Source organism: Vollenhovia emeryi, unplaced genomic scaffold (genome assembly GCF_000949405.1).
Source record: "Vollenhovia emeryi isolate VEMERY1.0 unplaced genomic scaffold, V.emery_V1.0 DF939261.1, whole genome shotgun sequence".
In the NCBI taxonomy this organism is placed as follows: Eukaryota; Metazoa; Arthropoda; class Insecta; order Hymenoptera; family Formicidae; genus Vollenhovia; species Vollenhovia emeryi.
In genome coordinates this window covers 291579-307719 of record NW_011967105.1, presented here as the reverse complement: position 1 = coordinate 307719, position 16141 = coordinate 291579, and the positions used below count along the sequence as shown (strand labels likewise).

The 16141-nt window shown below is 41.9% G+C and overlaps 1 protein-coding gene across 3 annotated transcripts; it reads left to right on the top strand.

Moving 5' to 3' along the window:
* The first annotated feature begins 147 nt into the window (after positions 1–147).
* On the top strand, positions 148–14777 carry LOC105559654 (PDZ domain-containing protein 8). Of its 3 annotated transcripts, XM_012008127.1 has the most exons (10): positions 148–455; positions 874–1596; positions 1683–1875; positions 1969–2231; positions 2359–3427; positions 4171–4433; positions 4944–5144; positions 6633–6782; positions 7830–8012; positions 8264–10938. In XM_012008127.1, exons 2-10 carry the CDS (start codon positions 1201–1203, stop codon positions 8465–8467), a joined length of 2922 nt encoding a protein of 973 aa, XP_011863517.1. In that variant the 5' UTR covers positions 148–455; positions 874–1200; the 3' UTR covers positions 8468–10938. The 3 variants fall into 3 exon arrangements, with proteins under 3 accessions (XP_011863517.1, XP_011863519.1, XP_011863518.1); XM_012008129.1 differs by lacking the exons at positions 7830–8012; positions 8264–10938 and adding an exon at positions 12266–14777; XM_012008128.1 differs by lacking the exon at positions 6633–6782.
* The last annotated feature ends 1364 nt before the right edge of the window (positions 14778–16141 follow it).

The window sequence follows — 16141 nt, the reverse complement described above, 5'->3', positions numbered from 1 at the left end:
CGTCGTTCAATTCAAATTCCGTGATTCCGCGTTTCGGGGCGGAATCTGAAAGTCGTCCGCGACGCCTCGGCGACGTCCGGTCAACGAGGAAAAGCACGTCACGCGAACATGGCCGCCGGAGGAGATCAATAAGATGCGTGGAGAATTGAATTTATCCCGTTCCGCCGCCGCCGCCGCCGACACACCACGCGATCGCTGACTCACGAACGTCCCGTCGCGTCTCCGTGCGCGACGCGGCGTCGCGGGGGCTCGTTCTCCATGTGTGCGTGCGTGCGTGCGCGCGCGCGCGCGTCGTTTCAGCTGATCCGCGGGGGTCGACGAGTGAAAGTGCTCCGAATACCTGTCGAGCCGTGAAGACCGCCGCGGGACCCCCGATCCGTGTGCAGCGCGCGATGCGTCGTCGGGCGCGAGACGGTGACGTTCGGCCGTACCGAAAGTTCCTAATGCAACCTTAGGTATAGTCGGCGCGATGCAACGATGCCGAGGGCCGAGGGTCGACTTTTTTTTCTCCCCAGAACAATTACAAGTGCCTCTCCCTCTCTCTTGCTCCGCGCTACCTGCCGCCGTTCCCGGGTGCGCGGCGACGGGAACAAATCGCCCGACAGCTTTCGCGCTCCGGTCGGAGCGGACTCGAGACGGCAGTAAAAAGCGAAGCCTGCCGTCTCCGTCGCGGTGGACGCGGTTTAAGAGAATTGGTCTCCCTTTTCTCTTACGACACGCAACGATCGGGAGTACAGAGGGCGAACTCTCTTTAACTTCGACACTCCACGTTGTTCTACCTGTAAAAAAAAAGTCTACCCGCGGCCACAACGCCGGGATCCTTTTCCCCGCCTTTGTTCCACGCGTTTTAATCGGCGTCATTCTGTCCCGCAGCCTGTACCTTATTTTGGAATTCGCCGACGCTCACGCGGGAGAGAGGCTGGTTGTTCGACAGCTGTGGCTCTAATACGGATACCTGGGACACCCCGTTCTCGCCGTGTGCGCGCACAGTGTGACAGCGCCGTTCCCCGATGTGTCCCGCTACTGACACTCGTAGGAGAAGAATCGCCTCCTCGACGCAGCTGCGCCTTCAGCACCGGGCATTCGTTCTCCCACGTGTGCACGGTGTAGCGTTACTCGCCCAGTAATCACGCTCGCGTCGCGTTCGACAGCCGGAGCGGGGCTGAGAGGGGGCGCGTCCTCGACAGCGGTGAATCTAATATGGACAGTCTGCAGCTGGTCCTGGTGGCTGTCCTCACGTTTGTCTGCGGTGTAATATGTACCCTGGCGTTGCAGTTCTACCTGTTCAAGAGGTACTTGGAGACGGGGCCGCCGGCCGCCACGCCGCAGAGGCAGCTGCGGCATGGCAAGGCGCAGTTACCTGACGAGCTGGCGGAGCAGCTGCAGGAGGAGCGTGCGAGCGCCAACAACAGTATGTCCCGCCAGGCGATGTCCCAGGGCAACGAGAACCTGGCGATCAACCTGACGCTGCAGTTCCTCTTCAACGAGCTGCGGAACGCCGAGCGAGTGCGCCTGTGGCTCTACCGCAAGTTGAACAACGAGTTCAAGGAGCTGCTGACGCAGTCAACCACCGCCAAGCTGTTGGACAGCGTGATGGTAAGATTCGGCGGCGATACGATTTTGCGAATGGCACGAGGGCGAGGTACTTTTCGACGGCAAATATCCTCTGTAATTGTTTGCAGCTGAGGGACTTGAATCTCGGCACGCAATTTCCGACGATCAAGGGTCTGGAGGTCGCCGACTCCAAGATCGACGCTGACACGGGTTTGCTGGAGTCGCTGGACTTGGCCTTAGATTTACATTACTCAGGAAACTTTCAATTGTCTATAGATGTTAAGATGCTGCTCGGTAAAACAGCCTACATGGCGCTGCAAGGTATTAACGCGTTAACGTGACAGAATCGAGGATAGAACATGCAAACAAAATAGGAAAACGGTGTATCCTATCGTGTTTCATTTGTTTTTACAGTGAAGCGTATCAGCGGTAAAGCTAGGCTACAGTTTACTCGCGTACCGTACACGCACTGGTCGTTGAGCTTTTATTCGGATCCGATCTTGGAGCTGGAGGTGCAGTCGCAGTTCCAGGGCCGTCAGCTACAGCCGCAGATCATCTCGATCATCACCGGTCAGATTAGGAGGGCGGTGAAGCGGAAGCATACTCTACCTCGTTACAAGATGCGCTACAAGCCGTTTTTCCGCAGATTGAACGACGAGGCCGTGGATCTCTCGGAGGTAGGACGCGCTCCCTTTAAGCCTACTCGGCCTCGCGCGTCTGCAAAAACTCACAATTCAAGGAACGACGATAATTACGTAATTTTAATTTCGATTCTTCGCACAACACCGGTCCATGTTTCCTCAGGTCGCCAGCACCCAGCTCACCCCTGGATACCTGGAGGTCGTGCTGTTGGAGATCAGCAGATTAAACCTCGCGCCCATCGTCCTCAACAGCGGCGAGGACGTGTCGCAGGTGGAAGTGCACTGCACCATGAGCATAGATTCTACGCCGTGGATCTACCTGACGCAGTACAGCGGCGTTCCATACATGGTGCTGGACCTGATCATCAGTAAGACGGGCTCCCAGCAGTTGGGCGTGGTGTTCAAGCAGGAGGTCGTGCCGGAGGTCGGCCAGATGTGCGTGCTAGTCGAGACCATAGTGTCCGGCAGTCCGGCGGCGATCGCCGAGATGAGGAGGGGCGACATTTTGGTGGCGGTGGACGGCAAAAAGGTGTCGAGCATGAATCAAGTGGCCAAGTTCGTCAAGTCCGCTGTACAACGACGTTTCATTATCAGGGTGGAGAGGCGGTACTCGAAGGCGGATTCGAGCGAGAGGGGGCAGAAAGCGGACAACGAGAGAACGCCCTTCGCCGAGAGGAAGGCGTCGAAGAGCGACTCCGTGGGCAGGCTGGACAGCCCGAGTGTGGAAGACGCCGGGAAGATGAAGTTCGAGGCGCAGATCAAGTTCTCCGATCTGCGAGATTCCGACACTGATCTCGCGGACTCCCGGTTGGAAACCGGTAAGCTGTTCAAGAGAAGAAAGAGCAGCATCCAGACGGAGGAGGTCGCCCAGACGCCCGACACTACGCCGTCTCGACGAATCTCGTTGGTCTCCACGTCGTCGGCGTCATCCAGCAATGTTCAATTTTATCTTCCGGACGACTGTAGCACGACCAACATCGCCGATCTGTACCACAACACGAAGGAGAGACCGTACGCCTCTCTGCTCACCTTCGAGGAGACCAAGAGCTTCCGCATCGATTCCGAATTGCAATACTTAAACGTGGGCGTGTGGGGCCGCGTGAAGGGCGGCGAAACTCCACCGAAACTGCTAGGCTACATAAACGCGCCTGTGAAATTAATCCTGGCGCAATGCTGCACCTCCACGACCGGGCATTACCTAAAATGTCACGCTTTATTGCCCCCGGAAAGTGGTACGTCCCGAAAATTATCTTCCCCTCTTGTCCCTTTTAATTATATTTGTTGCACCATACACAAAGTGGGCCAAAAGTCACTACTTATCGAAGGGTGAACTAATGCTTTGTTGACGTTATTAAGCAGGCTACGTGTAATTAAATAGAAAAATTAAGTTAAATAGGACCATTATGATATAAATCAAACAAGCGGGAGCGCCTTTAGGTCCGAGCGAGATGTTGGTAGCCTAATAATTGTAATCTGAAATGTGAATTCATACGAGTATACCGTTTTCCATCTTGAAACCGGCGCGCGGGACAAGGTGGACAACGGTATATGAATTCACATTTTAGATTACAATTATTGGACTACCAACATCTCGCTCGGACCTAAAGGCGCTCTCGCTTGTAGGTATAAAAATGTTTCTCAAATTGCTTTCCTTTCTTCTTCAGTAAACATGTTACAGACATGAATATGAGTAAATAAGAAGATGACCGAAAACAAGATTATCTTACAATTAACGCAATTTCAAGAACAAAATTGAAATGGACAGGGACTTTGGGCTCCTCCCTGTACACGTGTACATAAAATATACAAAAATAAAATTGTAAATAATAGTTTCGATAAATTTTCTTAGGTGGAATCGACTTGCGTAATAAGGAAATAACTTCCTCGCCGGTATTCTGTCGGGATTTCACTCAGCCTCCCGAGAAAATTTATTGGAAGTAAATTTAGAGGATTAATTGTAGAATTTTTTTTAAAGCTTCTTTAGCGACGTCCTACGTAAGACTGCAGGGTTACTCGGGATTCGATCCGACGCTCTGTTACGGCGACATTCTGCTATCGTACATATGGGAATCGTGTCGACCGAGCGAACATGCGAACAATGATTTCGGGAAGAAGGAGAACGCAGAAACTGCCAAAATTCAACCGATTCCAAGCGAGGAGATTGCTGACAGGAAGATACACGATTTTATCAGGACACACTTCCACAGAGCGACGCACTGTGACTTTTGCACGAAAAAGGTGTGGCATTTCAACTCGGCAATTTATTTATAGTTTGTCGAATTACCCATGTGTGCACAAGAGGAAATCAATAAAATTATATTGACAAATTGGAGGAAAGGGCTGAGCCAAAGCGCCAGAAGGAAGGGACGTTACGACTTTTTATTAATAAAACACTTTATTGTCAAAAGAAAAATATCGACTGATCTCTTTCAATTTCCGGTTTTTCTGTTTAAACGCCCATTCTCGTCCTAAATGAGTGTCTAGGCAGACAAACCGAAAACTGCGCAAAATCGAGATACGACTTTGCAAGAGAGATCAGTCGATATTCTAGACATTTCGAGCCACTTCGGATCTTCTTCAATACTACAAAAAACAATAAGGTACAAGATATAATGGTTCGTCAAAATAAAATCGTTTGAAAATGAGTCAGATCAACACTTACAAGTAAAGAATAAACTAATTTTATTTTTCACCGAACTTCCATTTTATCTCTTATTTTATTCTAACTGGGGATTACTTTCTGCGCAGATTTGGTTAAAGGACGCGGTACAGTGTCGAGATTGCGGTATGGTGTGCCACAAGAAGTGCGAGGTGCGTTGCCAGGCGTCCGGCACCTGCGGCGCGGAGAGCCTAGCAGCCCTGGCATTGGAGGCCGATGAGATCGAGCCAAACGTCGGGGATATCTCTAGCCCGGAGATCTCTCTGACAGGATGCGAAGATAACGTACAGGTACTCAAGACGTAGTTAGGGCATTTTGTTATCCGCGAGCGAGTAATCGTTTTGAATTTTGCATTGCGATAAGTGATTCTTCCACACGAGACAACAAATTCGGACCGAAAGGGAAAAAACGCGCAATCTTCGATATTGGCATTTAGAGAGCATTTGTCCTCTTTTTTTTAGGAGAAATTTATCTTGTCAGTATTCTTTAACATTAAGTTGAAAGCAATATGGGTATTTTACCTTCTAGTCCGATGCTGTGAACTTTATGATAATTGAATAATACTAACATTTTGTATGTTTGTATTATAATTTGTACACCACAATGTTTCTTTATGTTTACACTAATGTGTAATTTGTAACCACATCACGATGTTAAATCGTCAAGTATTTTGCAAGTGCTCTACGACTTGTAATTTTTTAGAAATCATACGTTCCTTATATTATAAATTTAACATTGCCTAATATTCATATTTTATCAATGTAAATAAGGAATATTTACAATCATTATAAAAAAAATTATATAGTATTATATAATATTATTATAAGTATAATATTATATAATATATAATATATAGTATACTAATTTTTAAAAATACTATATATATATATTTATAATACTTATTTGTTTAAAAGTATTTTTTAATGTATGATGAACTTTGGTTTGCATTTTGAATATGCTCAGTTCTTTTACTGTTTTTATTATTTATTTATTATTTTATTTATTGTTTTTTCATCCAGTTATTCGAAAAAGACCCATTTGTTATGTGATATTTTTGTTGACATATTATTTTAAGTATTGATCTGTGATCAACAAGTAATTTTATCATTCTTACATATCGATGAAATATAGGAGCGTTTGATGATATGTCACATGATTAGGGGACTGTACAATATTCGAGAACTCACGTGTGTCCTTAAATGCATTTATCTTGATATTTTGTATATAGAGAGCAGAGATTGTTATGCGTGAACTTGCAACTCCTGTTGTTGGCAATAAAACGTACTGAACATATGCACGGGGAGGTGAAGGATCTTTATAAAGCTTGCACCTTGACCTTGCCTTTGTTCTCAATGAACCACATACGATACGAGTAGATAAATAAGTTTAATTTCCTCTCTCGTATGAAACCACCCACGTTTCTGTTCAATTATCGATAAAGTATACAATCTACACATACGTACCATTTTTTAGTATTCTGCAAAATATGTCAAAATTGTTGCTTTTTCGACGCAGATTTCTATGGCGTGAATATATACAGTATCCAATCTACTCATCGGTCTAATGTGTTTCAGAATTTGGCTGGTAAGAAATTGACAAATACAAAGCGTTCTGAAATCCCATAGACTCTATACTTTATTGATAAAACAATGTACACTTTACAACGAAAATAGGCACAGTCACTTTTGCACTTTTGATTTATTATTTTACGGATAGCTTGTTATCGTGAATGGTGAAAAGGTATTAATCTATTTGAAATCCATTGATCGATTAATCAGGGCGCAAGTATGATGGCCGTGAAGGCTAGTATAGCTAACACTCTGTTGGGCCTGAAGAAGGCTGGAAGTACCAGTTGCCTGGCCCCACCGGCTTCCGGTATTGGTCTGGCATCTCGAAGTCTCCCCCCAAGTCCCTGTGCATCCCGCAAGGTAGAATAACAACACAAATTTGTTCGCCCGAAGCGGAGAAGGATCGCATGTGCTCGATTTCAAAAAAATATTATCTAACAGAAATTCTAAGCAGGATTTATCCGTTAACATTGCAGTTCTAATGAGCAGAGGATACAATGGAAGAATTTTAGACGATAAAATAATTAGATTATTTTTAATCTAAAAAGATTGTATAAAAGTATGTCGAAACATGACATGTCGTAATTAGATTAAATTTGAATTTGTCTATATTCAGCAAGCATCTTTTGTATTTTCAACAAATTGCATTACAGTCGAGAAACCGCAGTAATTTCAGTGAATCGTTTCTTTCTTCTCAATAGTGAATCATTATGCGACTTTTCATTTAATCGCCACAGTTTTCTTATCAGAGTCGCATCAAACCTTCTCCGCTTCTTCCACTTGTCTTCTCAAATCGAAACGAAAGAAAATAATACGCTCTTTGGAAGATTTTCCATATCTTGCAGTTCTCATGCTTGTGTGTTTATTCACTTCAATCATTCCTTCATCAATCATGCGTTACAATCGCCATCGAAGATACAAGTTAACTCGCACGCAAGAATGCAAGATAAATAAATTGGTAACTAGCATATTAGGGATAAATGAATAGAATTTGAGACACTTTTGGTCAAATTAATCATTAATTTTTTATAGATTATTTAACTAGATTCTTTGATCCCTTAATGTTCAGCGAACACTTGTCATTCACAAATTATTATTTTCATCATGAAATGTTTCTATCGCTTGCCCGAAACTGCTGCAAGTTTTCTCATTGACGAAGATTTTCAACAACACTGACGAGCGCTGATCACGGCACTGATTGCATTGCAATTGCACCTTAACACTGGAGGCAAGGCTTGCATACGGTGATCATGTAGATGTAGGAAGATCAATGCGACTCACACGCATGATCGGCTCGAACGCTTGATTATGTTTCACATTCCGAATCTGCATAACATCGAACGAGGATGCCCCTCGCAGAGATCGCACAGCAATTAATCAATCTGATCGAATTGTTGAAACGTTTAGAGTTCATTGGCTGGAGGTCTGGGAATAAATCCTGACCTCTTGGAGGGTGCTGAGCCAAGTGTTGCAGCTCCACTTATGGCCGGTGACTTGGACGACGGGCTTATGTCAAGGGCCAGGGACACCGGTAAATTCTTGTACAAGTACCTGGAGCCGCAGGAGCGCGTCGAGAAGATCAACGCCATGGTACGCGAGACAAGTTCTTTTTGTACATGCAAGTAATTTCGAAGTGAATAAACTCGAGAGAGAATTCGTTGCACGGATCTACAAATCTATGGACTACTGAATCGAGGTGTTCAGATACCCAAGGATTTCTACAATCGAAGAATACTCGAACTTTGGATCATTCTGACTTAATGACAAAACAAAATATTTATATGCTCGAGATAAAAAATGTAATGAGAATACGCCTGCTAAACTCTGTGTCTCTTCTGTAGATGGGAAAATTGAAGAACGCGCTAGACGCCGAAACTACCTCAAGATTGGGGCTGTCCCAGAACGGGGACGCGGACAGCATGAAACTGATCGCGCAGAGCGACCTGCGAGTACAAGCGCTAAGCGTGCTGCTTTTGCACTACTGCGCCGGCTTGCAACACGCGCAGGAGGCGGTGGACCGACCACAAGCCAGCAAGGAATCTTAACAGGAGCGGATACAATAAACGAGGCAGCTTTAAGAGAAAATTGTCCCCCCATCATTTCTCTCTTTCTCTTTCTATAACAATGAATGTGGAAAATGTAGCGATATTTGATAATGGAATAATAATGGTTTGCTTTTGCCATTTATTTCGTCATGAGCAACGACTGGATAATATTAACGCGACGTTACATCAATTTTACGCTGTTGATATTGCCGTTTTTTAATATTGACTTAATTATAATATTAATGGATTAATTATAATGTTAAAATTGTAATGTTACACCAGGTTGTATAAAATGCACAGAAATATTTATATTACTATGCACAGATAAATAGGGAGCAAATATCTAACAGTATTTTTAAACATTCCATCGGTGCAGATATCAGAATTACAATTATATGTATCACTTTTTCTCGTTTCTACTATTTACTGTAATAATATTTTAGAAAGCGTTATTTATGTAGCATTATTATAACGTTACGTAACGATACATTTTCCAAAATTTAGCGTTAATGTAACGTTATAAACATTATATCATAATATTACAAAGAGAAAAAATGTGTGTATGTTTGAGCGCGTGTATGTGTGTGCGTATGTTTATTTTTGAATACATATTATGCCATAGCTGTTCCAAAGCCTATTCTACATTAGTCAATTGATTAAACTTTAATACTATTCACACGAGTGACGGTAGGAAGAGATGATGAAATATAGTATTTAATTTATTAGTCAAAATTTTTTCGTAATCGCAAATCTTTAATGGCAAATATTTTATTAATTATATTATTTTCTCGAAATCGTTTTTGAAGAGGCTTTGTATTATTTTCCATATCTCATTTAATTTACGGAATTTAATTTTAACAATTGCAAACGAATACGTAATTTTTCGCATTGTATAGAATTAATCGAAACTCTGAATATGTATTACGCATGTAAATAATACTACGTAAATTACGCACGCAAATGATTTCGTGTATCTAAGGGCTTCTGATAATTTTGTCGATTTGCGTGTTATAATTTGCATTACATACGTAGCCGGATAATACTCAGAGACGGGATATCGTTCACTAAGAGAGAACACCAAACTCGTTAAAATTAGTATTAATAGATCGTTATAATAATAATTGCAATGTACGTAGAAAGATGCGTGTGTATTCACACAACAAGGGAATGGCTGCGTTCGGCAGAAAAAGCTGCTTTGCAACTGTTGTAAAATTCATAGATCTGATTGGCATATTCTCTTAAATTTATTCAAGATTAAGAGAATACGCCAATCAGATTCACGAATGTTACAGCAGTTGCAAAGCAGCTTTTTCTGCTGAACGCAGCCAATGCTTTTGTTTGACAAACGATATGCGTTATCTAAAAATAAAAGCTTTCCGTAAAACAGCGCGATTCTCCAAACGCCTAATAAATACATTTTGTCTGGTAACAATTTTGTGCGATATTAAATTCGCGAATGTAACGTGTGATGGAGCATATGTTATAACGTGCGAATTTATAAGACTATTTATAGATTGAGATAACGATCTTTCGCGATCGTAGGTGATGATCTGTACTGGATAGTTGTTGAACACGGTGCACGGGGGTTGTGCATTGCGCCAAAATACGTGTGATAAAAAGGCTATCTTGCACGGTTCTAATAACATTTTCAGATCTCACGTCTCTTTTGACAAAACAATTTAAACCAATTTGCGATTATAACGCATCATTAAAACAATGTTTGACAGAAGTGATTTTAATATCTGCATATACTGCTTTCTATGTCTCTATTAAATTACATTCCTACTCTTTATTTATTATATAATTCACTTTTGGATTATAATCGTACAAAGGAAATGAAAACAGATGCCATGACTCGACAGCTTTTCAGTGTCTTAAGAATCGCAGATGGTGCCAAATAACTTAAACCTCAACACAGAACATATCTATGAAGTGGAACAACTATACCGAACGGTATTAAACTGTATATTCGCGCATTAAAGGCGAAGAGAGTGTACGTTTACGATACTGAGAGAGCTAGGAGTGAAAGAGTTGGCGTTATGTTTAGCATTAGATATGATTCTGCGATTCCGATCTCTACTTATGTAAAAAAAAAAGATGCATTCGGCCTGATGGCAATTGGATGGTCACGTGTAACGCTAAATGCGCTGAACGAAATACAGATCTTTGACTGTTGAATCTATAATCAAAGAACTTTACCGCTTTGGCCTAAATCGATGATATTGATATGACGACCGGCGAAGAAACTGATGCAAATTTTGACTGTATTTAACTTAATTGTTCACAGTGCATTTATAGACGTACGAGAGGCAGCTTCGTATTAGCGAAATCCATCCATAAGCATTTTTGTGTGGCCGTAATTTAAGGTGTTGCGCGTCTCGCGATTACAAACCGATATGTATTATCGCTCATTGTTATTATATATAAAGTGGACATAAAGGTGGAATATAGATTGTTATAATCGTCGTAAATCGCATGCTATTTATATACGCCCTAGTATGTACCTCCTAACTGCGGTCCATTGAAATTTGAGAATTGCGCGACTTACAAAAATGGTTTTCTAATCGGAATTCTCATCTGGAAATTAATCGCAGATAGCATATTAATGCGATTACAAAAAATATTAACTGTAAATTATTTACCCCGCTATTTTTTTTGTTGCGAATTGACATTTAGGCTGAGTAGTATTTTTCGCAAAGGCTCGATTCGATTTAAAAACCGAGCGAGTACCGGAACGAGGTACGACAAAGTGGTAACGACCGGAAGTTCACCGTATCAAGTTCCTGTAACGAACACGTTGCGCCCGTCGTAGACGGCACTTTGTTTGTGCGAGGAAGGCTTTTGCATCTTTGCTTTTTGATTCACCCTCGTATATAAAGGCGCACGTGCTGCGGGAGTGCTCTCGGCGCTGCTGAAGAGATACACAAAAGTCGCAATAAAAGTCACCGAGGCAGGACGGGCCGCGTCGTCGGGTCGTGTTGTTTCGCGCCGGGGAAATTCCGCGACGTGAGAAATAGACATTCGCGAAAATCGAGGTCGCGTGAACGCGCGTCACGAGCGCGCGTACGACATTTCTGTCGCGGACGTCCTTGCTAAAGACGTATTATAAAGCCTTTATATTCGCATATGCATGTAAAGCCTTTCGCGGTCAACTATATCATCGGTATCAGTTATAACGTCTATTTGTTCTTGTTTATTCGTGTATTCACTTGTGTATTCGCGTGTATTGCCAGATAGCACAGAGAGCACAAAAGACTTCCCCATTCATGAAGCGAATGCTGCTTCCATCTCATTTCTGTTGTAAAATTATTCTTAAACGTTCAAAATGAACTTGCTTTTATGCCACCAATTCTAAGCTCTTTTCCGGGTAAAAAAAGAATTCTTTTTATACTCTATAAGAGCTCACATCGGGAAGGAATTCTTTTGGAGTTCACTTTGAACAGACGTTAATTCATAAAGAATTTTAAAAAGTGAATCCTTTACGAATTCATTACGATCACCTGTGCTATGTGGGTTCACTCTTCCCCGAAGATTCCAAGGAGACTTTTGTCTGACTTTCGTTCCGTCGAAGAGAAAAATTGATTTCCCAAACAACACGTATGTGTACGTCTAATCTAAAAGACATATTTAAGATGTCTTTAAATCGTCTTTTAAATAGTATGTCCAAAAGACAACTTAAAGACGTCTTAAAGATGTCTTTTAGACATACGTGCTGTATGGATTGATTATTAATATAAAAGCGCGGTAAGGACCCAATCTGCAAAATGTTGCGATTAAATACGAATTTTTTATCTCAAGGTGGGGGATGCACGATGAGAATAGTGAGGACGTCAAGGGAGGCACGTGCTCGCCGTACGTCCGGCTGTTTTTGTGAAATCATCGCCGCTCGCGTAGACGATTTCCCAGTAAACATCGAAAACCGAAGACGCAGTTGAGGAGAGACGCGAGGCCGCGCGTTACAAAGAAGAACGGGACGAGCGTCAGCGGCGACGGTGCCGCAGGGCCAATGTACGCCGCTTGGCGAGGGTGTGAGCCAAGGTGTCCTCCTCCCCAACGAAGAAATAAAGACGAGAACGGAAGCCGGCCAGCCAACGCAGAAGCCGCGAAGTTACTCCTCTTCTGCATCTATCAATGTGCCGATGGACGCTGAGGGTAGATGCAGAAGGCACAGGTCGTTATCGGGTGAAAAAGGAAAATTCACTTTTTTGAATTCTTTATCAATTAGCAATTTAAATTTGAAGAAAAGGTTATTCTACATTTTTAATTTCTGACTGTGGACAGTTATGTACTATTGTAACTTCTCTGACTATACTTACTGTTTTATTAATTGCGCTGGACATGAACGTGAAGAAGAGGTTCGAAACGTTCGCATTTTGGGAATTTTATTCTTTCCTATCTTTTTATTTTATTGTGTACTTGCTTTCTCTTTTGACTCTAATGGCCTTTTTATTTAGATGATTGAAGAAAAAGAATTTCTTCCCGGTAATTTAAAAAGAGACTTTTCATTGAAGTGTACCTTTGAAGTTTTTATGAAAGTAAAGTTATTCTGAATACAAAGAATTCCTTTTGTGTCCGAAAAACAGTTGAGAATTGGTGACATAAGAGCGAAACTGTTTATACTCTATAAGAATAATCCATTTTGAACTACCGAAAGGAGTTCATTTTGAACAGATCACGCTACTTCATAAAGGATTTTAAAAAGTGAATCCATGTGGAACTCGTAACGATCATCTGAGCTATTTGGATGTATATTAATGCAATCAAAAAGCCCAAATTAAAGAACAATCGAAAAATGTCTAAATGAATGAAAGGATGTATCAAAATATTTGAAAAATACGAAGATCCAAATATCCAGAAGTTCTTTAAGGACTAGAAATTTAAAAGCTCGGGAATCCGAGAGTTTTGAGATATATCGAGATTGATGTCTGATCCTCGCGTAGATAAATTACAAATATTTTCAGAATCAAAGGATTCGGAGACCTAAGAATACAGAAGACACAACATTTTATCCAAAAGGATCAGGAATATCCAACAAGTATCAACATTCCTGACTGCCACAGATCGGATCCACGCACCCTCGGCCTCCTCCCCGTGTTCTGGTCTTCGTCATTTCGTGTCCTACGTCGCACGGAGAGGCGAAAACGACGAAAGAGAAGTCATGGGGGATTTTGGTCCGCGGCTGTCTATTTTCGTCTGCAAGATGTACGCGCAGTATCCTCTGGCCGCGGGCCAAGCCCACCGCGGAACCGTATAAACATTTTGTCCCTGTTGAGCACTGAGCTTCACGATGAATGGAGAGCAAAGTCCTCTAACGCGGAGGAAGAAGAAGCGCCAGAGTGGGGTTGCAGACGGTGGCGGGATTCGTTTTACCAGCGCGTCTTTGTCGTTTCTCTTCAAGAAATACGCGAGGCTTCAATTACGAATAAAACATTTCGATAAAGACGCAAAAGGGAAGAGAAAACAATTTTCTATTTTATAGCAAGCCGAATATATCGCCGACGCTTGCGATTAAAAATGAAACGGAAAAAAACACACCTTTGTAAAAATTACTTGTCTTTCATAAACAGGAAAAAGAATAACAGCTTGCCAACGGCTTCACGAAAGATGTCTAAAGGCAGTCGATTTCTCGCTTCTCCGCGGTCTTGGCCAAAATTAAACGTGACTGCGTATTCGCGTCGCTTTGTACCGCGAGTCGCGTCCGTAATTGCGTTTTGGCAATTTCACAAATTTCTCCGGACACTCGCGTGATAATTCACCACTACAGCGAAACAGTGACGCACGTTTCTGCCGTGATTTCCCAAATGTTACGCTGAATTGCGCATAGTAAAGTGACTAGCACGTGGTAAAACGGTAAATATTTATTGCGCTCTTTGAAATTTTTTTTCGCGAGCCAGTTTCATCTTTGCGAAATTACAATTGCCGACGGAGAAATATATGATGACAATACTTGAGTCATGTCAATTAATATTTCAGGTTCATGTCGTTTGTGAGCAAATTTGTTGAGCAAAGATAAAATAGTGTGCTGTATTTTAGCATAGATAATGGAATCCGGAATGGCGCAGTGGGCAGTTTGCCCTGACGCGGTTTACAAAGTATTATCGATCTTCATTTCGCGTGTCAGTTTGAGTGAACAAATTTCGCACGTACACGCGGAGAAACCGGATGCGCTGCTCCGTATGCACAAATGTATCTTCATATTTCTTAGAGAGAGAGAGAAAGAAAGAGAGTGTGTGTCTGTGTGTGTGATATGACCGGTGAAATGATATATGATTTAAGCAGAGTTGGGAAAGTTACTTTATAAAAATAACTAGTTACAGTTTTTTTTGCTAAAAATGTAACCAGTTACAGTTACAAGTTACCAATTCTGAAAAGTAACGCGTTACCGTTACAGTTACTAAAAAACGAATCGTTACTTTGCAGTTACTTTCTTGCAATTAAAATAAAAGTATCAACTCTGCATTTGAATTGTAAAGTGTCGATAAAGGCGTTTATGCGCAAACGCAAGGCCTAATGTGATCTGTGGAGGTTTAAAATACATTAAAGTAACTCTTAATGTAACTATTAAATTAGTTACTAGTTACCGAAACAATGTAACTGAGTTAAGTTACAGTTGCAGATGGAGAGAAAGCAATGAAGTTAAGTTACAGTTGCCAAACAAAAGTAACCGTAACTGTAACTCCGTTACAACTAACGAGTTACTTCCCAACCCTGGATTTAAGCCTCAGATATATTTTGCTGTGCGGGTATAACTGAGCGCAATATTTTTTTACAATTTTTACAAAAGGAGATGTTTGAAGATACTTTTAACGACGCGCAGAGTAAAGGTCCAGGCGTAGTAAAGTGATTTGCGATGGAAGGAGGCTATATCTTGGCTTGGAAAACTTCTTTGTTCGAACAAAACTGCGCAGTCGAAAAGCTCGGTCAACACCGACATCCGAGATTTTTCGTTCCGATGTGTAATCTCGATTTTTTTCTTTAACGATACTTTGTTAGCTTGTGATTGTGCTGCTGTGAGATGAGTCATAATCTATATAACGAAATCAAAACTGAAACCGTAGAATTGTCGAGCCTCAATTTAATCCTTGAGTATGTACATGATTTTTTCTAGTGAAATTGCGAATTCTTTTATATTACAATTTCAGTAATTAGCATAAAGTCGAAACTATTGAATTTCGTACAATTTTCAAATTGAGGAATTGAAATAAATTTTCTTCGTATTAAGAAAATATCGCGAAGAGAAGATTTTTTAAAATTTATATTGTACTTTGCTCTTGACGTTTATCCAATTGTATTATCAAGATTTCTTAAGGAAACTGCTTCTCCGTCTTGAAGAAATCGCGGCGAAGATATCATTTCAATGGGAAAGTTGAAAATCTCAGTGGCAATTTTAGAGATTCTAAAACAGACTTGAGAAAACCCCGAAGAAATTCTGAAAGAGTAGAAACAAAAAGCGAAGAAAGCGATCTTAACACGCGGTGTTAACGCGAGAGACACTCAATTTAAAAAGTCGCACGATCTTAAAGCGGCAATTTATTAATTGACCATTTTTCCTTCATTCTCGAAACAAAAGAGACCCGGAGAGACCCCGAGGAAACCCTGAAACAGCAGGAAAACCTTGAATAAACGTGATTCTAACGCGGAAATCCCGACGTCGAATTTGACAGCTTGCATGTC

Excerpts from the sequence above, each read along its gene's own strand:
- LOC105559654 (XM_012008127.1), top strand. The coding sequence starts at position 1,201 with ATGGACAGTCTGCAGCTGGTCCTGGTGGCTGTCCTCACGTTTGTCTGC. Across the intron at positions 5,145-6,632 it reads GATGCGAAGATAACGTACAG|GGCGCAAGTATGATGGCCGT; the intron begins GTACTCAAGACG and ends TCGATTAATCAG. Across the intron at positions 8,013-8,263 it reads TCGAGAAGATCAACGCCATG|ATGGGAAAATTGAAGAACGC; the intron begins GTACGCGAGACA and ends TCTCTTCTGTAG.